Source organism: Ursus arctos, unplaced genomic scaffold, assembly GCF_023065955.2.
Source record: "Ursus arctos isolate Adak ecotype North America unplaced genomic scaffold, UrsArc2.0 scaffold_2, whole genome shotgun sequence".
NCBI classification, from domain to species: domain Eukaryota; kingdom Metazoa; phylum Chordata; class Mammalia; order Carnivora; family Ursidae; genus Ursus; species Ursus arctos.
Window position 1 is genome coordinate 89,910,919 of NW_026622874.1, and position 23,177 is coordinate 89,934,095.

At 44.9% G+C, this 23,177-nt stretch overlaps 1 protein-coding gene across 4 annotated transcripts in view; it reads left to right on the forward strand.

Moving 5' to 3' along the window:
• Nucleotides 1-23,177, forward strand: part of LOC113267757 (S-adenosyl-L-methionine-dependent tRNA 4-demethylwyosine synthase TYW1) — a 226,705-nt gene that overhangs the window by 192,124 nt on the left and 11,404 nt on the right. For 2 of the 4 annotated variants that reach the window (XR_008960331.1, XR_007191247.2), the window contains exon 16: nt 18,186-18,405. Coding sequence is in view for 2 of the 4 variants with exons in the window: in XM_026515934.4 (XP_026371719.3) it covers nt 9,471-9,692 (222 nt within the window). In the remaining 2 variants the exon portion in view is untranslated. Of the gene's footprint in view, nt 1-9,470; nt 10,650-18,185; nt 18,406-23,177 lie in introns of those variants that run through there. The other 2 variants (XM_026515934.4, XM_057314970.1) reach the window with 1 other exon arrangement.

The following is a 23,177-nucleotide window of genomic DNA, read 5'->3' on the forward strand; positions in this document are numbered from 1 at the left end:
ATTGTATGTGGACTTTGAGTTTCGGTTGTAATTTTACCCAAAGAAAGGGTGGATCTTTGCCCTCAGCTTCTAAGATGTGATTTCCAAGCTCTTGGAATGTCCTGCCTGTGAAGAGTGTCTTTGTTTTTTGGGGGGCCTTGGGTCACACCTGATAGTCTACACTAAGCATGTGATTTAGGGTAGGGCCTTTGACTACATGGTATGTGTTTGAGCTTCAGAAGAGCTGGGAACTAAAGTCAGCCATGCCACAATCAACCATGTCTAGGTGACCAAGTCCTAGTTAAAACTCTGGACATTAGGGCGCCTGGGTGGCTCAGTCGCTTAAGCATCCCATTCTTGATTTTGGCTCAGGTCGTGATCTCGGGGTTTTGAGATCGAGCCCCACTTGGGGTTCCACGCTGTCCTTGGAGCCTACTTAAGATTTTCTCTCCCGGGGTGCCTGGGTGGCACAGCGGTTAAGCGTCTGCCTTCGGCTCAGGGCATGATCCCAGCGTTCTGGGATCAAGCCCCACATCAGGCTCCTCCGCTATGAGCCTGCTTCTTCCTCTCCCACTCCCCCTGTGTGTTCCCTCTCTCGCTGGCTGTCTCTCTCTCTGTCGAATAAATAAATAAAATCTTTAAAAAAAAAAAAAAAGATTTTCTCTCCCTCACCCTCTGCCCCTCCATCCCTCCCCCCCTGAAACAACAACAACAACAACAGCAACAACCTCTGGACATTGAGGTTCAGGTGAGCTTCCTAGGTTGGCAGCACTCCGTGCCTGTCTGGAAACTCCATGCGTGGAACTTTCCTAGAGTCTGTCGCATACGGCTCTTCCCTTGGCTGATTTTAATCTGTGTCCTTACGCTGTAATAAGCCATGTTCATTTAGTGAATTCTCTGGGTCCTTCTAGTGATTTGTCAAAGACCATTTGAAGATGGTCTTGGGAACCCCTGAATATACAATTGGTGACAGAAGTGAAGGTGGTTTTGTGGACTCCTGAACTTTGAAGTGGTATATCTATTTTCAAATCCCAGACTCACCATTTCTCATTTTTCTTATCTGAAAAATGGTAACTCTGTTTACCGGGTTATTATGATGGCTAAATAAAGTGACAAATATGAGGCAACTAGAATAGTGCCTTGCCTATAATAGGCCTTTTATAAAGGGTCTTCCCTAAAGGCGCTGATGATTTGACTTTTCAGTAAAGAATACGGCAGTATCATGTGGAGAAATATTTGCACAAACTCTCTCCAATGGTGATACTAATCAAAAGCTCTTGATTTGCCCTTTTTAGCTCATATGCAGGATTTCCTCCTTATTTTTAAGTCTTGGATGTGTAGAGAAATATGATGCCTTTGAATGATTAGAACTTTTCCAGTAGCTACACAGTATTTATAATTTAAAAGCTGGCATAATTTCAGCACGGTGTGCTTGAGGCATGAGATTGACAGGCCAAATGGTAAGAATTTTCGTGGCATTTTGATTTTGAAGTAGCTGTGGGTATTCCATATAGACTTACCTGTATGGAAGATACTGTTGAAACTAATGGAAAGTCGGTTCTTCATCCAAAAAAAAAAAAAAAAAAAAGCAATGTGCTCACGTAGACTGCCTATGCTATTAGGAACCAGTTAAGATAATGGGAGGAATATCTCTCACTGTGGCAGTTTTATTTTTTTAGTTATTATTTTACCAGAAGAGACAAAAGCTGTGTAAATAAAAACCAATCAGAGGCCGAGCAAGCTAACCTTAGAGGTCTGCATATGTCTTTTGTTTCCCCTGCATTTGCCTTGGAACAGTCAGTTTCTGTTGTGCTCTGCTTGGGTACAGAAATAGCAGACAGCATGCTTCTCCTCAGCGTGCTCGTTGTTTAGACTTTGTGTTGAGGAAGGTTGAAGGACGCTACGAATTAGGGGCATACGGATTATTTTCTGTAGCTTTTAGATCAGTTAAACAAAGGGATTAACTTAGAAATAGGATACTTAACTAAATCCAGGGGTAAAAACAATCTCTCTGCGCTCCAAAATACTTGAAAGACCCCACGGTTATTGTTAGTTCTGTCATTTTTCCGGTTTGACAGCTAACAGTGTGTGATAGTATAATGAACATAGGTCCTGAGCTCCCACAGATTTGAGTCTTGGCTCTTCTACTTCCAGAGGATAGGACCTTTGGCATACTTGTTACTCAGCTCTTTTGGACTTTTCCTCTTGTTTTAAAGATGAGACTCCAACCACACGAGTTTTGTTTAAGTGGGTCACACAAGCTGGAGACCCAAACAGTGCCTAGTGCCCAGTGGGGTGCTTCACAGATGGCCATCACGACCGTCGTTGTGCAGGGCTTCCCCTTTCCTCTTGCCTCTGTTCGTTGGTTTGGGTTGTTAATAAGATACTCTTCCCTTGCTTTGAGAGATCAGTCATTACTATCTTAAATTTTGTTTTTTAGTTTTATCAAAATTCTACATGGGCAGTTTAAAAAGTCAGAGTTGATTACAAAAATCAGCCGTTCCTTGTATTTTCCTCAAACATAGCTCCTTTTCCTCCTCTCAGGCAACAACCACTTTCAACTTCTGGGTGATTATTTTGGTATTTGTCTTTACATCTCTAAATAACGTACTTAATATTGCTCTATTCACTGTTTTTTTTTTTTCTCATTGTCTCTTTATTCTATGGAAGATGAGATGAGGCTCTCCGCTACCTTTGCTCATCACACCCTTTCCTGTTCACCCCCTTTGCGATGTATGCATACTGTAGTTTTGTGCATTATATGACCAAGTGAGCACTGTTCACTGTTGGGCAGTGCAGTCTCCTGTGATTGCTGTTTGTTTCCAGCATACCTTTTGGTTTCGTTGGAGTTAATATTTATCTTATTTTTTCTTAGTCTAGATTTCTATATTCTTTAGCTAAATGAACTGTCAAATTCTCTGCCACCTGTATCTCCTCTCAGACTTTCAGATGTGTTGGGTTCTCTACCATGGTCATCCTTTTATTTATTTATTTATTAATCTATTTATTTTTAAAACTATTTTAATTCAGTTAATCAACATATACTGTATTGGTTTTAGAGGTACAGGTCTGTGATTCATCAGTCTTATATAATGCTCAGTGCTCATTACCTCACATGCTCTCCTTAATGTCCATCACCCAGTCATCCCTCCTCCCCTCCAACATCCCTCAGTTTGTTTCCTGTGATTGAGTCTCTTACGGTCTGTCTCCCTCTCTGGTTTTGTTTTATTTTTTCCTCTCTTCCCTGATGATCCTGTTTTGTTTCTTAAATTCCACATATCATTGAAAGCATATGATAATTGTCTTTCTCTGATTGACTTTTTTCACTTAGCATAATACCCTCTAGTTCTATCCATGTTGTTGCAAATGGCAAGACTTCATTTTTTTGATGGCTGAGTAATATTCCGTTGTAGATATATACCACATCTTCTTTATCCCCTTCATCTGTCAGTGGACATCTGGGCTCTTTCCATAGTTTGGCTATTGTGGACTTTGCTGCTATAAACATTGGGGTGCAGGTGCCCCTTCGGATCACTACATCTGTATCTTTGGGATAAATACCCAGTAGTACAATTGCTGGGTTATACAGTTGCTCTATTTTCAACTTTTTGAGGACCCTCCATACTGTTTTCCAGAGTGGCTGCACCAGTTTGCATCCCCACCAAGAATGTAAGAGGGTTCCCCTTTCTCCACATCCTCGCCAACATCTGTCATTTCCTGACTTGTTAATTTTAGCCATTCTGACTGGTATTGCATCGTGGTTTTGATTTGTATTTCCCTGATGCTGAGTGATGTCTTGTTCATCTTTTTAAAGGAGTCTCCCCAGAGGCACTTTCTGACCCACCTGCTTTGGACACACAGCTGTCATACTGGGACTTCCTTGTGCTCCCTCCTGTGTGGGATGTCTTGTTTTGGGGATCCCTGTCTCATTCAAGTGAAACATCCTCCAGTAGATTCCTGAGAAGGGTTATGGGGGAGGTCCAATTTATTGAGAACGTAAATATCTAAAAATGTTTTTATTCTCCCTACGCACTTGACTGATAGTTTTGCTGGGTATGGAATTCTAAGTTGCATACCCGCCCCTGTGCAATCAGAGCCACTGTCTGAGCTTTCAGTGTGGTTTTTGAGAACTCTGAAGGCATTCTGATATTTAATCCTTTGCATATGACCGTTTTTCTCTTGTTAGGATTTCCTTTTGTCTCCATTGTTTTGAAATTTCACTGAGATGTGCCTCAGGCGATGTGTCTATTCTTATCCTTTGTCCACCCCTTTAATCTGGAAACTCATGGCCTTCATTTCATAAAATTTTTTTCCAGACTTATTTCACTGAGGATTTCCTCCTTCCTATTTTTTCTCCTTTCTTTCAAAAACTGGTGTTATTTTAAAATTGGATCTCTTGGCCTAGTCCTTTAGTTTTTTATTTATTTATTTTTTTAGTATCCTCTCTCCTGTTTTCTCTTTTTTACTCTACATTCTAGGAAATCTTCTTAAATTTTTTCTTCTTACCTTTACTGTGGATCTTTCATCTTTGTTCCTATAGTTTTAAAGTCTAAGGTTCTTTTCATTCCTTGAGGGTTTCTTTTTAGAGGGTAACTTTTTTTATGAATACAATATTATCTCATTTCTCTGAGGATAGTTGTTTTAGTTTAGTTGTTTGGGTTTCTGTTTTGTTTTGTTTGCTGTTTTCTTCTTGCCTCCACTCTGTTTACTCTGTTACTCTTTTCCTTTGGTTTACTTTCAGTTCTCTTGTTAGAAGTTTTCTTCAGATGTTCACTAGTTGTCGGCTCATATTTAAGTGGGAAACTAAAAAACATATTGAAAGTCCTAAGTGTGTGGACTGGGCTTGACTTTATCTTAGAGAAATCTAGCTGAGTCATTTCCTTAGGAAAACCCAGATAGTGCTTTTCAGTCCGTCCTCTTGGGCTGGCCAGAAGGCTCCCCTGTTTTTCCCCGGGCTGCATGACCATCAGAAGTGGGGACGTGGGCAGGGATTAGGGCTGTTCTGAACCCTCATTTCTGGTATGATAGCCCTGTTCTCAGCTCTACCTGCTACCCCATAGTCCATGGATTTTTCTCTCTTACTGTTTTAGGAGAATAAACCTCTTGTCTTCTGCTGGGAAGGGTGTTGGGTCGGTTGGGCTGCTGCTCAGCTGTGTGTCTGTGCAGGGTGTGGGGGGAACTTGGGATTCTAACAGTTTCTTGCACAGAATAGAAGTCTGTCTTTGGGGCTTTTTTTGGGGTGCGAGGAGTCCGTGCTTCTTCTACCCCTACTTCCAGAGGTGACTGGTGCCTCCAGTTTCCAGGCCTTTTGGGAATTCTGAGGCATAAATCGGGTCAAATCTTGGATTTTTCTATTCACTGGCCTAAGATGCAGTTCTCATGGGTCTGCTAAGCCCGTTATTGCTCACCCATCATCCTTCCCGCTTCTGCAAGTTTGACACTGTATTCTCCTCTCCTGATGTCTTTGCTTTTACAAGTTTACCTTTAGTGTCACTCTAGTGGGATTTCAGGAAGTGAAGTACATGTGTGTGTGTTGAATCTGCCGTCTTTAGTAGAATCTTTTTAAGCATTAAAATAATAAAGAATCTACTTGTCATGGTCCTGTTCAATGAAATCTTCCCTCTGTGAAAGAGAGAAAACAACGAGAACAAGACCCTTGGTGCTGCTATTTGTCCCGGACGACGGGAGCCCAGAGCCCTGGCCCATCTGCCCAATAAGGCCACAGATCCCGAGCAGCCTGGCTCTTGCAGCTAGGGCCGTACTTCACTGTACTTGTCGTGTGTTTGGAGATCACCTGTGACCTTTTGAGTTTATTTGTAATTCTGCATAGATTTGCCTCTTCCCTTACCGTTGGGAATTCTTGAAGCAGGGTCACCCCGTGTCTCAGCATACTTAACCTCAAATTTTGTGATTTGGGGTTTCTTTCAGCAATATTTTTCTGCCAGTCATATCAGATTTTGCCCTTTCAGCTTTTGCCTTTTGCCTGAAACAATTTGACTTTTTCTGCATTTCTATTTAGTATTATTCTCAGATGGTCCTGAGAGGGGCATACATAGATTCCTTTTTTGTCCTAGGAGTCTGATGGCTTTGTGTTAATGTAGGATTACCCGCTGTTCCAGACTGAATATTTATGTCCCTTCAGAATTCACGTGTTGGAGACCTACCCCGCCCCCCCCCCATGGATTTAAGATAAGGCCTCTAAGGAGATAATTAAGGTTAAATGAAGGTCATAAAGGTGGGGCCTTGATCTGATGGGATTGGTGTCCTCATAAGAAGAGACACCCCCCCACACACACACACTGAGAAAGGAACCTGTGAAACCACAGGGAGAAGGTGGCTGTCTACCAGAAGCTTCCTCTTGGACTTCTAGCCTCCAGACCTGTAGGAAAACTAGTATCTGCTGTTGAAGCCATCCAGTCTGTGGTATTTGGTTACGGTAGATACCAAACAGCTAACACACCTGCTTTTCTTAGACTTCAGCCATCGGAGTGGTCAGTTGTCAGATGTCAGCTTACGGTTGTCATATTTGTGCAACTGACTGCCTCCGTTTTAAGCCAGAGTTAGAATTCTATAGTCAGAGGAGACCAGATCTTAACTGCATTAGGGGTCAGGGAACCTAGCATCCTACAGCAAGTGACTTTTTTTTTTTTTTTAATGAAATCATTTGCCATAGTTTTGTGAAAGTTGTGTTTCCGGAACGTGTGTGTGTGTGTGTGTGTGTGTACACGCGCGTGTGTACTAGATTGAGATACAAAATATATTTCTTATTGCAAGTGGTGGTGAAAAAAGATTCTAAGTCTGTTGCTTTAATTTAAGCTAATCTTTCAGTCTATGTTAGAATACCCGTGGCAAGTGATGATTGTTGGAGTTTGAACGAAAAGGAAGACTGGGATTGTGGACCCTGAAGGGTCAGACTTTGGAACCCAGAAGGGGGCCTAGAGATCTAAAGTCCAAAGGAAGAGGCATAGGGAAGAGGAGAATTCGGTAATCCGTTTCACCCAGCAAGTGAAGTAGAGGGCGCCCAGGAGGACTTTTCTAGTAGGGCCACGCCCCTGGGGGTGAGGGGTGATTTATCACGTATTTCTCTGCACTCCCAAAGTGCCTTGCTCATAACCTTACTCGCTGCACACATGTTATATTATAATTATTTTTTAAATGTCTGTGACTGGACGAAGTCCATAGTTAGCCCTCCATAACTGTTACAGGAGGGAGAAATAAAAGGCGGCCATCATTATTGGCCTGTTTTACTGTCATACCCGGTAACGACCCGTGTGCTCCTACACTGGCTGGAGTGTTGCCCGGTTCTGGTAAGCTATGACCGTGGCGCCTCCTCTCGCGACTGCGCTGTGAAAACCACACATTCTGTTTCACGGAGCCAACAGCAGCAGAATCGCATTCTCTCTCTCGGGATGTCAGTAGAACAGGTGGAAATTTTCATCATCGTGGGGTCTTCCAGCTGTGCTAAGAGGTAAGGGGAAAGAGGCTAGGCCTTTGTATGTCGGGAGTGCCAGCATCAGTTTTAAGTCAGGTATAGTCACAAAGCCAGCAGTATTGGTGTTGGGGAGAGTGCTCTGGGGGGGCAACTACACAAGCAGTTCTAACATGTCGTTGGTCAAGTTCAGGGGAGTGAGGTCCTATGGCAGGTGAACTGTCATCGTCTAAAGGGATTCAGGAAGACTTCCCAGAGCAAAGGGTGTTTTGGGGGGATCTGAGGCTTGAGTAGGTGTTAATCAGACAGAGGGGGTAGGATGGGAATCACGTGAGAGGGGAGTTAGCTCACGAAGAGCCTCCAGATAGAGGTTTGATATTTCCACTGCAGGTTCTCAGTCATGGGGCTCTGTTCTGTCGCAGGCGTAGTGAGCTCAGAATCCCAGCCTGCAGAAGGTGGAAGCCGCCAAACCTGGCGTCAGAAGGTCCATCAGCAGGAGGACTGTCGCTGAGTCCCAGAAATGAGGGCCTGTGTTAGGATGGCGTCAGGACGGTAGAAATGCTGCTCACGAGGAATCCATGGGGCTTGATGTATTATGGGTGTGAGGGGCCAGGGAGGGGTGGGGGCACCTTTGACTCTGGAGTCCTGAGGCTCAGTACTCAGGGATGACTGATTGTTTTCATGGTAGGAGAGAACATTTGAGAGCAGTCTGTCTTGGGAGGGAAAAGGATGGGGAGATGTGGATTTTGTATCTCAGGTTGTAGAGTTCATAGAGGCCCCAGGGCACCATTTCAAAAAATGGTCTTATTAGAAGATAATTTCTCATGATTCATAGATAGACTCAACTTTTCCATTTATTTGGTACTTTTTTCCCACTAGAAACCTCTTAGCTGTTGGGTAAAAAATCAGATGTCATTGAAATTCAGCATATTTTAATATTCTGAATCCAGGAAACTATACATTTTCAATATTTTTCTCAGCTAGAACACCAAATTGTTACTTCACTTTGTTCATAATCAGGGTTTTTTAGAAGACAGCTTAACAGAACGATTTTTCTGTTTATAAATCAGGTATCTACGTATCACATATTTACACAAATGAGTTCCAAATAGATGCTTTGAGTCAAAAGCCTTCACAGTTCAATTAGTAATTCCTCCAGAGCTTCATCAACTTATTTTCTGTTTTCTTCATTCCTGGTCATTATTCTACAATGACTTTTGAGAAGCAATTTTCTTAAAAGAGTACAAATTGGATTATTCCTCTTTAGTGAATTGAAATTCTTAGCAGGGCTTTCCACTAATGAGATATTGTATCCATGTTGGGTTAAACAGGCCAGTTTGAGCCATTTAGTTAGCATTTCAGAATTAGAAATCATTGATCAAAGCTTCACTAATAACTCAAGCAAAGTTTAATAATAAAATGGATCCCACTAGGTGCTGCTAACACAACCAAGAAAATTCATACCAAATAAAAAGTGGCAACAACAGGAGTTAGAATTAGCTCGTCCAGGGGCACCTGGGTGGCGCCGTCGTTAAGCGTCTGCCTTTGGCTCAGGGCGTGATCCCGGCATTCTGGGATCGAGCCCGACATCAGGCTCCTCCACCGGGAGCCTGCTTCTTCCTCTCCCACTCCCCCTGCTTGTGTTCTCTCTCTCGCTGGCTGTCTCTATCTCTTCAAATAAATAAAAATAAAATCTTAAAAAAAAAAAAAAGAATTAGCTCGTCCATTAACACATGATAATGCCAAAAAAATTTAATTAACCTTCTTTCAGTGATACTGCTGAAGATAAACTTGACTTGCAATTCCAGGATGAGTTCTTTCTCCGGCACTTGGGTCTTCCTTGTCCAGCACAGCGGCAGTCCTAGGAGAAAAGAGACTCCCCTCTGACCGTCATTCATCCTGCTTTGATACGGAACCATATCTGGAGCGTGAAAGAATTTTCTTTAACTTGATAGGAAGAAAAGAAATCAGGCTTATTTCTGAATTTTTAAAATATCTGTTTTGTTTTTTTTTTTCCAATGGATGTTTTTACTTCTGACCTGACGACACTTTTTCTTTCCAGTTTAAGATTGATAGCGAATGGTGGACGTGGATCGATTATAACCGCTTCCAGGAGCTCATGCAGGAATATGAAGATAGCGGAGGGTCAGCAACTTTCAGCGCAAAGGATTATATGGCGAAAACTCCTCACTGGGCATTATTCGGTGCCAGTGAAAGAGGCTTTGATCCCAAGGACACAAGATATCAGAGAAAGAACAAATCAAAGGATATTTCTGGATGTTGAGATGATCTGACTGTTGGGTACTGAAGGACAAGAACTGATGGCCCCAGAAGTTTCTCAGCCCCCACTGTGATTCTTCCAAGGACACATCACACGAATTATATTTCATGTAGAGGAGACTGTAAGGCTGCACGTGGGGACACAAGTCACATCCCAGGGTTGCGGAGGCAGCAGCGCCACCATTGCTTTCCAGAGCTCAGGCCCTGTCCTGATTTGACTTCTTAGAGGACCATCATTTCAGGGGAAATACACAGTCCTTAGAATGGAACTGATGGCTTTGAATTATAACTTGTAAGACTCGCTCTAATGCTATTCCTGGGGGTGTTGTAAGGAACGGGTATGTGTTCCTCTACCCCTCTTGGGCTGTTGGCTGTTGGCCTTTGTGGAGTGTTCCTCCCCAAGGTAAGTATATCTGCTCCCTCCAGGACCTCCATCCCTTCTTTATATCTCAAGATAACACCTCCCGGGAGTCATTCAAGTTGTCATAATTCTTGATTATTTTTAAACACTGCATAGATTACATGAATTTTTGCTTAGTACCAGCTCTTTATGAAATTGAATTGATCTGAAGGTACTAGATCTCATTCCACTCTCATACAAACTACTGTAGAAGGAGTGAGGGGGCCGCATTAGCGTCGGAGCTCTCTTCCATAGGAGGAGGGATGCCCTGTGATGCCATGGAGTAGTCAGTCTCACAGATGCACTTTGAAACTGAGTGCAGTTTGCTTTTGGTTTAAAACGTCAGTGTTTAAGCCCCTGTCCTTACCCACAGAGCAGGTCCCCACCTTCTTTTCCCTCTTGTAGCCCGAGCTACTTTACACAATCTGTTTTTAGGGTTCGAGTTTTTTCTAATTGAAAACATCATTAAATACTTAATAGTTTTTTAAAATATCATAGTTGTTTTTAAAAAATTCCTTTATCCTAAAATTTAATTAATAAAATCTTTTGTAAAAACTAGAATTTTCTTTTGAGTGTTTATTTTAAAGATTCTTCTACTCCTGTGGTTCGAAGCCCTATCAGAATTGACCTCCTCTTTATATATCAGCTATTTTGTAAACCCTCTATTTTCTGCTCAAGTGAAAATTCCTTGATAATATAACCTGCCTACTCGCTCAGTTGAAAACCAGGCTCTGTATTTCTGTCTAAGTGATATGGGATGGGATGGTGGCAAAGCATCACGGAAATCCTGTGTTCTTCTTGAACCTACCTCATCTTCAAGCTTTTGTTTCATCTCCTCCTGTTCTGGTGACTTGTGAGACAGGCAAGAGACCGGAGTGGTGCAGGCCAGTGAGGCAAGATCTCACTGAAACCCAGATGGGTCAGTGTTCATTGAACAGAGATGCAAAACACCCTGAAAGTGGAATGAAGTGTTAAAAAGCAAGTGCTCGTGTGGAGGGGGAGGCTGGAGGCAGGACACGCAGAGCTGTCGACCATCCTCAACCTCTTTTTTTCAACCACAGTAAGGACTTCCATGAACCCACTTTCCCTCTAAACCAAGAAAATATGGGCAAAGTGACTAAAATCAATGAATTTTAGAATTTGGATATTTAACCAAATCTTCACAACGAATTGAACGTTATCTGTTAAGAGAGAAATCAATAAAATGAACTGTTGACTTCTCATCAGAAACCATGGAAGCCAAACGACAGTGGGGTGGTGTCTTCAGAGGGCCGAAAGGAAAGGCTTTCAACCAACAATTCTTTGTCTAAATCCTCCTTCAGAAATAAAGGAGAAATTAAGACATTTCCAGGTACACAAAAAGTGAGAGAATTCACCCGCAAACCTGCCCCACAAGGAATACTGAAGGGAGTCCTTCAGGCTCCGATGAAAAGTACCCTGGGCAGTAACTCAAAATCACATGGGAAAAGTAAAGAGCACTGGTAAAAGTAACTACATAGGTTTTATGAAAGACAGTATAAACGTGTTTTGGTAACTCCTATTGTAAAGCAATAATTATGGAGCTGTGTTGATGGACTTACAATGTGGAAAGATGTAATTTGTAGGACAGTAATAGCACAAAGGGGTATAGAGGGAACATAGATGTATTGGAGCAACTATTGATTACCTACTAGAGAAATTAAATTAGTATGAATCCAAAGTAGATTGTTTCAAGTTGAGATGCTACTTGTAATCCCAAGAGCAGCCACTAAGAGAATAAAAATTTTTTTTAAGATTTTATTTATTTATTTGACAGACAGCCAGTGAGAGAGGGAACACATCAGGGGGAGTGGGAGAGGAAGAAGCAGGCTCCTAGGGGAGGAGCCCGATGTGGGGCTCGATCCCAGAACACTGGGATCACACCCTGAGCGAAGGCAGATGCTTAAGGACTGCGCCACCCAGGCGCCCCTAAGAGAATAAATTTTTAAAACATGATAAAAGAGTATGATTCTATTCCCATTGCCTCTGTGTGGGCTTTATCCCACACATGAAGCACATCTCCCACACAGCTGGGTCGCCTACGATTCAAGTAAATCCTGACCCTGTCTACCCAGAGATGAGATGAGATTACCGCAGGTTAAGGACTCAGTGCCACAAGGCTGCCAATAGCCAGCCCGGGTTGTCAGCGGGGCTTCTGAGCCTTGGGTATAAACTGGAGGTTCTCACAACCCTCTCCTTGGGTTTGATTAATTTGCTAGAGCAGCTCACAGAACTCAGAAAAACACTTTACTTACTAGAGAAGAGGTTTATTGTAAAAGGATGTAACTCGGAAACATCCATATGGGAGCCATGCATAGGGCAAGGCCTGGGGAATGAATGGGTGCAGAGTTTCCATGCCTTCGCTGAGCAGTCCACTTCATCATTCGCTCTATGTGTTCACCAACCCCAAGCTCTCTGAACCCTGACCTTTGTGTGTTTACAGAGGCTTTATTGTATAGGCACGATGGATTTAATCATTGGCCATTGGCGATTGAACTCAATCTCCAGTCCCTCTCCTCCCCCAGAGGTTCTGGGGGCTAGATTAAAAGTTCCAACCCTCCAGGGGCGCCTGGGTAGCTCAGTCGCTAAGCATCTGCCTTCAGCTCAGGGCATGATCCCAGGGTCCTGGGATCGAGCCCCGCATGGGGCTCCCTGCTCTGCTGGGAGCCTGCTTCTTCCTCTCCCACTCCCCCTGCTTATGTTCCCTCTCTCACTGGCTGTCTCTCTGTCAAATAAATAAAATCATAAAAAAAAAAAGTTCCAACCCTCTGATCACAGGGTTGGTTCCCCTGGCAGCCCGCCCCCATCCTTAGGTTGCCTAAGGGTTTTCCGAAAGTCACTTCATTAATTAACAAAAGACATCCGTTCCTGCTCTCGGCACTTAGGAAATTCCGAGAGTTTTAGGAGCTCTGTGCCAGGAACAGGGACAAAGACCAAGTAAATATTTATTATAAATCACAGTATCACAAGCAGCAAGGGAACTTAAAAGGTACCCTAGAGAATATCTGTTTAACACAAAAGAAGGCAGTAAGAGGAATAAAAAAACAAAGACCTAAGACATTCAAAAAACAAATAGCAAAAATGTCAGGCATTCATCCTACCTATAGGTAAGTATATGATGTAAATGGATTAAGTGCCTCCAATCAAAAAAGAGAGATGGCAAAATGGATTGTTTTTAAAAAGCAAAAAATTATATGTTATCTGTAAGAAACTCACTTTAGGGGCGCCTGGGTGGCTCGGTCGGTTAAGAGTCTGTCTTCAGCTCAGGTCATCATCTCAGGGTCCTGGAATCGAACCCCGCATCAGGCTCCCTGCTCAGCGAGGAGCCTGCTTCTCCCTCTGCCTCTGCCTCTCAGCCACCCCTTGTGCTCACTCTGTCTCATGCTCTCTCTCTCTCAAATAAAATCTTTAAAAAAAAAAAAAAAGAAAGGAAAAATTCACTTTAGAGTCAAAGACTTGAAAAAGATGGAAAAAGATTTTTTTTTTTAAGATTTTATTTATTTATTTGACAGAGAGACATTCAGCGAGAGAGGGAACACAAGCAGGGGGAGTGGGAGAGGAAGAAGCAGGCTCATAGCAGAAGAGCCTGATATGGGGCTCGATCCCATCACGCCGGGATCACGCCCTGAGCCAAAGGCAGACGCTTAACCGCTGTGCCACCCAGGCGCCCCGATGGAAAAAGATTTATCATGGAAGCAATAACCAAAAGAGAGCTGGAATGGCTATACCAGATATTAAAAAAAACAAAACAAAAAACAGACTTTAAGGCAAAAAAAAATTGTTACTAGGGATGAAAAAGGACATTTTAATATTGCTAAATTATAATTGAATTATAATTTTATCTTCGTAGAAAGATGTAATGATTATGAACATATACGCACCTAACAGCACGGTATGCTGGGCTCACTGTGAGTGTGGCTGCCATCTGCCGCCATACAACACCGTAAAAACACCATTGACGATATTCCCCACGCTGTACCTTTTATTCTGGAGACTTGTTCGTTCCATAACCAGAAGTCTGTATCTGCCAGCCCCTTCCCTCTGGCAACCATTAGTTTGTTCTCTGTATTTATAGGTCTGATGCTGCTTTTTATTTGTTTATTCATTTGTTTTTTTAGATTCCACATGTAAGTGAAATCATATAGTATTTGTCTTTTTCTGACTTATTTCACTTAGTGTAATACCTTCTAGATCCTTCCATGTTGTTGCAAATGGCAAGATCTCATCCTTTTTTATGGCTGTGTACTATCCTGTTACATCCATCTATCCATCCGTCCGTCCATCCATCCATCATCCCACATCTTCTTTATCCATTCTTCTATTGATGGACAACTTGGGTCACTTCCATTATCCTGGCTGTTGTAAGTAATGCTGCAGTAAACATAGAGGTGTATATATTTTTTCAAATTACTGTTTTCATTTTACATGGGTGAATTTTTTGATACATGAAATATATCCCGATTAAGCTGTAAAAAAAAAAAAAGCGAAGGGCAAACCCTGAATGTTTATTACAACCAATATAGCATGAGAGAAGCATCATAAATCAATGGGAATTTGAAAGAAAAAATAATTTAGTTCTGTTCTTTATACTAAATACTAGGAAACGTCAAATGAAACAAAATCTCCAAAGAACCTTAGGTGAAAAAGGCCTTTCTTGACGAGGGCTCCCAAACTTTCTCCTGAGGAGAGTCACCTGGAGGGTTTGTTAAAACACAGATTCCGGGTCCCACCCCCCAGTTTCTGAGAGCAGTGTGTTTTCTAACACATTCGTAGTTTGACAAACGCTAAGAGAGCACACACTTTCAGAACAACTTGTAGATATAAAAACAATGTAACAACTCAAAGTTTCGAAAGGTCAAAAACTTTACAGAATGTGTTCAAGTGTCTAATAATATCAAACATCCCATAAACTAAAAAGACAAATTGGGAAAAACAGTTTGCATGAGATAGGGTTGACCTAGCCTTACTCTAAAATCTCATCATTTCATTTAAAAAATGTTAAGACTTGGACGCCTGGGTGGCTCAGTTTGTTAAACGTCTGCCTTCGGCTCAGGTCATGATCCAGGGTCCTGGGATCGAGTCCCACATCGGGCTTCCTGCTCAGTGGAGAGCCTGCTTCTCCCTCTCCCTCTGCCCCTCCCCCACTCATGCTTGCTTTCTCTCTCTCCCTCGCTGAAATAAAATCTTTCCAAAAAAATGTTAAGGCTTGACTGGTTAAATAAGCAAGGGCTATAGAACATAAAATTTCATCAATGAGGAAACAGAGCTAGCTGCAAAATACGAACAGCTGTTCACTTTCAGCAAAAAAAGGCTAATTATTTATTTATTTTTTATCAAATTAGCAAAATGTTAAGGTAGAATACAGGTATTGCAAAAGCAGTTCGGCCATGTGTCCCAAGGGCCTTTATTTTTGAAAAACTGACTTAAAGAGAAAAATAGTTTTAAGTTTAAAGGTATTTATTATAGCATTTTATAATAGCAAAACCCAGGAAACCTAAATGTAAAATATGCTAGGCATTTAGTATTTCTTGAAAGAACGGCGAAGTTGTATTACAGCATGTTGTGTAGGTAATTCATTCGTTCAACAAATGTCTATTAAACACTGATTGTGTTCTAGCGGCCGAGGATTCATTGGTAAGTTTAAGAAAAAGAGGGGAACGTAAGTCTTACCATTATGATGCTGACATTCACCAAAGACAAAGATTTACACAATAAATGTTAGTCATCAAACACACTGTGGTAAGTGCTAGGAAGTGGGGCGGTCTCGCTGTGAGTGTGTCGATGAAGAGATTTCCTAGTCGGGGGAGGTGTGCCCTGAGTGTGCTGGGACCTACAGGAGTCCCGGTTCCAGAGGTGGGGTCAGGCAAGAACACTGCAGGTGGAGGACTGAACACGATCAAAGGCTGTTGGTCACGGAGGGTCACGGCGCATCTGAGTCGCTGTAGGAAGGCCACAGTGCCTGGAGGGTGGGGCGGAAAGTGTGGGAGAGGGCCAGGACACTCAGGGAACTATAATGGGTGATGACTCAGGGAGCTGTAGGCCAGGCCAGGCCCTAAGAGCAATTATGCAAAGGAACAAAATGATTAAATTTGCATTTTAATAAGCACTCTAGCTGTGGGGTTGCAAAATGGCTTGGAGAGACCTACGCGGAGATGGGTTGGTAGATGAGTTCCCTGGGTGGGGTAGCATTTGTGCAGTGCGCACCCCTCCATGCTGACCCTGGTGGTGGGGATGGACAGCAGTGGATAGACTGGAAAAAGACCTTGGAAGGTAACACGGATTTGGCCACAAATTGGTTAGTTTGACGTGAGGGGGTAGGGGGGAGGGAAGAAATGTCCAGGATGACTCCTGAGTTTCTGGCGTGAGGACAGGATGGATGATGGTGTCATTCTCCAGGCTGCTTAATCCTGGCTGGGTCATTTGTGGACACCTGGGCTTGACTTCTGTTAAAAAGAAAACCACAGGCCCAAAATGGCCTTACTTGGGCTAGGCCAAGTCACCAAACTAGGGCTTAATCCTCAACCTAGTTGCAATTTCAACCTCCCCCAGAAATGTGAAGTCTCTTCATCCCTCTCCATCAGGAACTTTCTGGTCGGCACCGATGAGGCCCTTGGCCACAGGGCCTTCTCCATCCCCCAGAGGAAGATGCGGCAACCTGCATATAATAAGCCTCCCTGCACTCCCCACCCCCCCACAGGGAAGGTGATCTTGCCCGAAACAATCCTTTCTTTTCTTTTGCTTATAACTTTCTTGCCCCACCCTCCTTCCTAGAAAAACTTTCCATTTTGTACAACTCCGTAGAGCTCCTCTGTTTGCTAGATGGGACGTTCCCCGATTCACGATTCACTGAGCGTCTAACAACACCAATTAGATCTTCAAGTTTAATTTGTTTCTTAACACTTCCCAGGGGAAGGTGGAGGCCACGGGCAGGGATACAGTTTTTGGGGTGGGGGAGGGATGCGAAATGTGCAGATCATCATCTTAAGTTCTAAGGAGACCTGAGGAGACAGAACGCAATGAGAAGAGGGGGAAGGTCCAGCGGGTAGTGGCGGGACCGAGAAGGAAGGGTTAGTCGGGGACGGGGTTAGGGGTCAAAGCAGCAGGTGCAGGCACAGTAACCCAGGGAGGAGGGCGGGCCAATGAGAAGTGACCAAGGAGCATGACAGAGGACGCCCTTTGGACGGGGATCGTCCTGGTCCTGATCAACACCCTGAGTGGAGTGCTGGCCCTGAGAGGAAGGTTCCGAAGGACCCTGAACAAGAAGTTTATGATAGAATGCTAAGTTTGAAACACAGAATACAAAATCCTGATATCCTAATTACGTAAAAATCGTATGAAGCCACACTTGACCGAATATGTATTAAGAGAGTAACACAGTCAAAGGTATGAGAAAATGTATTTTCTTTTTTTTATAATATTTTTTATTATATTATGTTAGTCACCATACAGTACACCCCTCGTTTCTGATGTAAAGCTCGATGATTCATTAGTTGCGTGTAACACCCAGTGCACCATGCAATACGTGCCCTCCTTACTACCCATCACCAGTCTATCCCATTCCCCCACCCCCCTCCCCTCTGTAGCCCTCAGTTTGTTTCTCAGAGTCCATAGTCTCTCATGTTTCATTCCCCCTTCTGATTACCCCCCTTTCTTTATCCCTTTCTTCTCCTACTGATCTTCCTAGTTCTTATGTTCCATAGATGAGAGAAACCATATGATAATTGTCTTTCTCTGAGAAAACGTATTTTCTATTTCTCCGTGAGTAAACCTCTAAGCTTTTTCCTTAAATAAGATCCTGAAATCGAAACCCTCCTATAGTTGGAGTTGAATATATATTCAAAACCGTGTATTTTGTTAGCAGAAAGATTATTTAATCTTTCTCCGTTGTTCTTTCGGTGTGCTGGATTGTTTCTCTCACTTTTTACTGAAATACAAATTGAAGAGCTCTTCCTGGGACACGACTGATTGAATACAAGTTGGCAGTGATTAATTTTGCTGGCTTGTTGGCCTGCTTAGTGCTTTTGTCTTTTACCGTTTCTTTTCATTTAGTGAAATAAAGCGCGTCATTTTCATGCCTAGGTTTTGAAGACGTTTGGTACAATGCTGTAAATCCATTGCATTTTCTGGATTAAGAAAATCCTCTCGTGTGGAAGGAATCCTGGTGCATTCGGTTTCTCCTCATGGATTTCAGGAATCCTGGTCTCGATGTTAGAGAAAAAGAGAAACTCCCAGTGGCCTCAGACCTCAACAGAAGGGATGATGTTTACAACCGGCTGTGAGCCAAACGACTCACTTCTGGGTAAGAAAAGACCCTTTGAACAAGCGATCATTCTGCAAGCCCTTCTCAAGGCTTTGCACGTTCTTATGAGGACGCGGTAAAGCCCAGATAATGCCTTCACCTTCCTCCTAATTGAGGAAGCTAATTAAATTTATATTCTGAATATCGGTTAAGGAGAAGGTGGATAAAATCACCTGGTCTGTTGAAAAGTCGAAATGTTCTTTTCAACAACTGGGCCCCCACCCCACCCCCGTCCTGCAAGGAAGAGCCCGCATTCCCCGATCTGCCTGGGCTGGCCCTGGACACGGGGACCCCTGCTCAGAAAGCGGTTAGGAAAAGCCAGTCTCCCCAGCAAAGGGGTAAGCGAGGGCACGCAGAGGGGCCCGGGGGTGCCCCCCCCCCAGTCCGGTTCACTCTGAACAGCGGGGCGCATGTGACGGGACGGGATGAGTCTGGATGGTTGAATGGTCCCCAGAGCCCTGTGTCGAGGGCATTTCGGCACATCTGGGCTTAGCACGAGTCAGCTGGAGACGTCTGCAGCACCACGAGATGTGGCCTTGGAAGTCTTGCCACTTACCAAGTGCTCACAGAATAGGAGTTCCTGGGGAAAGGCCCCAAGGCCCCTGGGACATTGGGACTCAGCTTGCTCGGGCCCGTCTCTGACCTGGACCCTTCCTGGGTGAGCAGAAATCAGTGTTTCTGCTCTAACACAGATCGCTTCTGTTCCTCGGTGCAGGGCTGGGAGCTGGGGGTTCAGTAAGCAAGGTCCCCCGAGTCAGGTGGAACCTGGAGTTGAGAGCCGGGAAGGCACAGCCATGTCCATGGATAGGCCACGGTAGCACGGGGTCATTTGGCGTGGCTGATCGAAGCCCATCAGCCCCGATGGTCCTCTGGGTGATGGGCTCTATTAGCTGTCAGTTTGCAGATGGTGCTGGTGGAGCATAATCATAGAAATTGTAACAGTGGTCATTAATTGAGCTCTGCCTGTATACCAGGCACTGTGCATGACCTACGCCCTCCAGACTCGGGCTTTAAATGATGGGCACTGGTCAGAACTGTAACTCTGTGCCTCACCTCCTTCTGTCCAGCCACCAGACGGGCCACCAGTGGGAGGGCTCTAGAATGCGTTATCTGCAGGGTTCTAGAATCCATGTCCCTTCCACCTAAACCCTTCTGCGGCCCCCTCAAGCCCATAGGCAAGTCCAAACTCCTCCACCCAACACCAGAGGCTGCCTGCGCTCTCGGACACACCTGACTCCCTGGTCCCAGGAGCGGCTTGCAGCTCTGGGAACTTCGCTCCTGCCACTGCTTCTGTCTGTCATTCCCGTCCTCAGCGCCAACCTCCAACCAGCTCCTACTCAGTTTCTAAACTAAAACTTCTGAGTTTGTCATTTGTGATTAACCTGATTCAGATGGCGTCATTGGCTTGCTGGTTAAAGTATACATTTGCCTTGGTTTTTTTTGCACCGTAGGCAACTAAGCACAGAGCTTTTCAACATATCTGCATATTCATAGCATTGGGGTGTATTACAGAGTGAGCTATGACCCTGGGGACGGAGCATCCTCATTCCTGCTACTCCGTGTTCAGGGCCAGAGCCTTGGAGAAGGGTGTGATGCCCCCCAAAGGAGAGGAGCAAGGCTGCACGAGCTCTAGCTGCCCACCCCCGAAGTCTGACCTCTGGGTTTATGTTCAAGCCACAGAACATTTTTATTCACTTTGTACTTGACTTGAAATAATTGATGGTTGGAAACAAAACATGGACCATATTTTAATAATTTTTAAGTTTGAGGTGGTTTTGTCTTTTCATTTTTCTAAACGAGTGCTAGGTGGGAGAAGATTTGTCTATACCGTAGAGAACCAAACTGCTGCCATAGGCATGAAAGCATGTATCAGCATGCTCTCTGCTACCAGGAACAGAATTAGCCACTAAGCGTGGTTTTAAACAATAAGCATTTTTATTGTCTCGTATGAACAGTCTGGAAGCAGGCGGTCCCCATGTTGGATATAAAGAGGAAGATTCAGGGGCAGCTGGGTGGCTCAGTCAGTTGAGTGTCCGACTCTTGGTTTTGGCACAGGTCATGATCTCAGAGTTGTGAGATCGAGCCCCGTGTCCCACTCCCCGCTCAGCAGGGAGTCTACTTGAGAGTCTCTGTCTCTCTCCTTTGCCCTTCCCCCACTCTGCTCACACTCTCACTCTTTCTCCAAAAATAAATAAAATCTTTAAAAAAATAAAAATAAATAAAGATGAAGACTCAAAGACCCAGACACATTCCAATCTTTCCACTGCATCGTTTTGAACACATTGGCTTTTGTCTTCAGGCTGTTTGCCCCATCGTCTCAAGATGGCTGCCACAGCGCCAGGCATCACATGCTCCATCGTGTTCAAAGACAGGAAGGAGAAGACAAGGAAAAGAGCTCTCTTTGTTCAAGTCGCTCTATAAATCGAGGAGGGAAAAAAAATCCCTCTGAGACTTCTCTTTAAGTCTTATTAACCATAAATGTGTCACCTGGCAAACCTCAGTTACAAAAGACACCGAGAGCACAAGTATCTGGGATTTTCAGCCTCTACTGAGGGAGGTGGGCTCTGTTAGGACAGAAGCACATGGACAACAACTCCATTTGCCACAGAGGATATATTCTTGCCCGTGCAGTTCGTCTATCCACAGGAATGGAGCACCTGCTCACTGCCAGGTCCTTGCTCTGGGGGCTGGAAGAGGAGATTCACTTCGTAAGACGTGGTCCCTGCCTTACTCAGCCGGGGGCAGAAGCAGTACCTATGAACCAGAGATGAAAATTCAGCAAGGTAAATCCAAAATACTCTTGGACCCTGGGAGCAGGACTGAGACACCGGCTTGGTCTTAGAGAATTGAGAGCTTCACAGGGGACGTGACATTTGAGCTGTGTCTTGAAGGATGAATAGGAGTTTGCTGCCAGGAGAACGCAAGGAAGAGACCATTTCGGGCCAAGGGGCTGGGAAGTGGATCCAGGGCACCGCAAAAGCCTGCTTTGGTTCTACCGACCACGACCACCTCTGCTCGGTGTTCAACCACCCGCCACCCCCATCCTGGCCCTGAAGGCGGTCCGCCCTTGCTCGGAGCTGACTTCACAGCCCATTTTGCTGTTCTCAGAGCAGCAGGGACCTGTGCTCATTCCGCTCAGGGATTCTTCATTCAGAGGGACGTGGAGTCCTTCCAGCCTGCAGCGAGTGGTCTGGGCTCCCGTGTGGGGCATTGCTTCCTTGTGCAGCCCATGGTGACACTCCCACTTTTGGGGGGATGCCCTGGCCCCCACCCACTGTAGCAGGGGCATCTGCACTCAGCCTAGCCCCGTCTCGGCCCTGAGATTGGCTATATGACCCGGTGGGCACGGACCATGATGGGTCCAGATGTGAGCGGGATTCAGGCTGAGTCAACTGAAGACCCTCGCTGGGTTTCTGCACAGCAAGCTGAAAGAAAAGGCTGCTTTTTCCTCTCTGGGCATAACCTGTAAGGATGAAAGTTCAGAGCTGCCAGCTGATCTGAGAGCACATGATCCCCATATCCAGGGTTTCCCATGCACTCCAGTTATGGGACCGACAGATCATGTGGTTTTACTTGGGGTCATCGGAGCTCGTTTTACCCTTTGCAGTCAAATCTTGGCTAATGCAACAGGCCATCGGCAGTGCAAGCCCGTGTCGCTGCCTGGCCGCCGCCACTCCTGGGAGTTAGTGTCCCTGACCCAGTGATGCTCTGTCTTCTGTCCTGTTGAGGCTGGTTGGAGGGAGAAGCACTCCTGTGGGGCCTGCCTCAGCATCTCTGCTCCCAGTTCTCTAGGACCTTTCTGCTGTGGCCCCATTCATTTCAAGCCATCGAACGGCTCCTGTGGCCCCAGCGGTCCAGGGCCGCTGTGCTGCAGGCCAGTGTCACTCCCAGCTATGCAGGGACTCCGTGTCACCCATGGAGGTCCCACGGGGGCTGCCGGAGCCCGCTGCAGGTGACAAAGCTGCCTCCACCTTTTCACTCCCTTGGGAGGGAATGTTCACACCTTCCCCGTGCTTGGGGTACATGGCCCAAGGGAGCCCAGGAACTTGCTGGCACGTGGGCCGGGGCACAGAGGTGCGGGCCAACATGGCAATTTCATCACCTCCGGCGTCCAGAGCTCCCCTCCCCAGGCAGCCCGCCCCAGCCAGGGTGTCTCCAAGCCTTCATCAGCCAGAGTCTCCTATAATCAGGGAAATCACTGCTCTGCTCTGCTCTGCAGTCTCTTCTCCTGAGTGAAACGCCCTCCTGAGTTCAACCCCTGGGATCAGCCCATGAACCAAATCCAGCCTGCGACCTATTTTTTATACAGCTGCAAGCTAAGAATGGTTTTTATGTTTTTAAATGGTTGGAAATAAAACAAACCCAGAAGAATATTTCATGGCACGTGAAAATTACATGAAATTCAAATTTCTGTGTCCGTAAGTAAAGATGTATTGGACCTTGCAACGCCTGACCCCTTTTGCACATTGTCTGTGGCTGCTTTTCACAGGATGAGCAGTTCTGACAGAGACCATATGGCCCTGCAATGCCTAAGTTCTTTACCATTTACAGAAAAAGCTGGCTGACCCTGCTCGGTGCTGTCCCTTTGGCTTCCTGGTGACTTCTGTTCCACCCGCATCTCCCAGAGAAAGGAACACCCGTGCTGCTGCTACATGGGGACTTGGAGTTTACAAGGGACATTAAAGAGGCTTGCTTCCGCTCTCACGGCTCAATACCAAAGAAATCTCTCTTCGTCTGACATTTTGGACATCTGAGGGGACTAGGCGACTTCT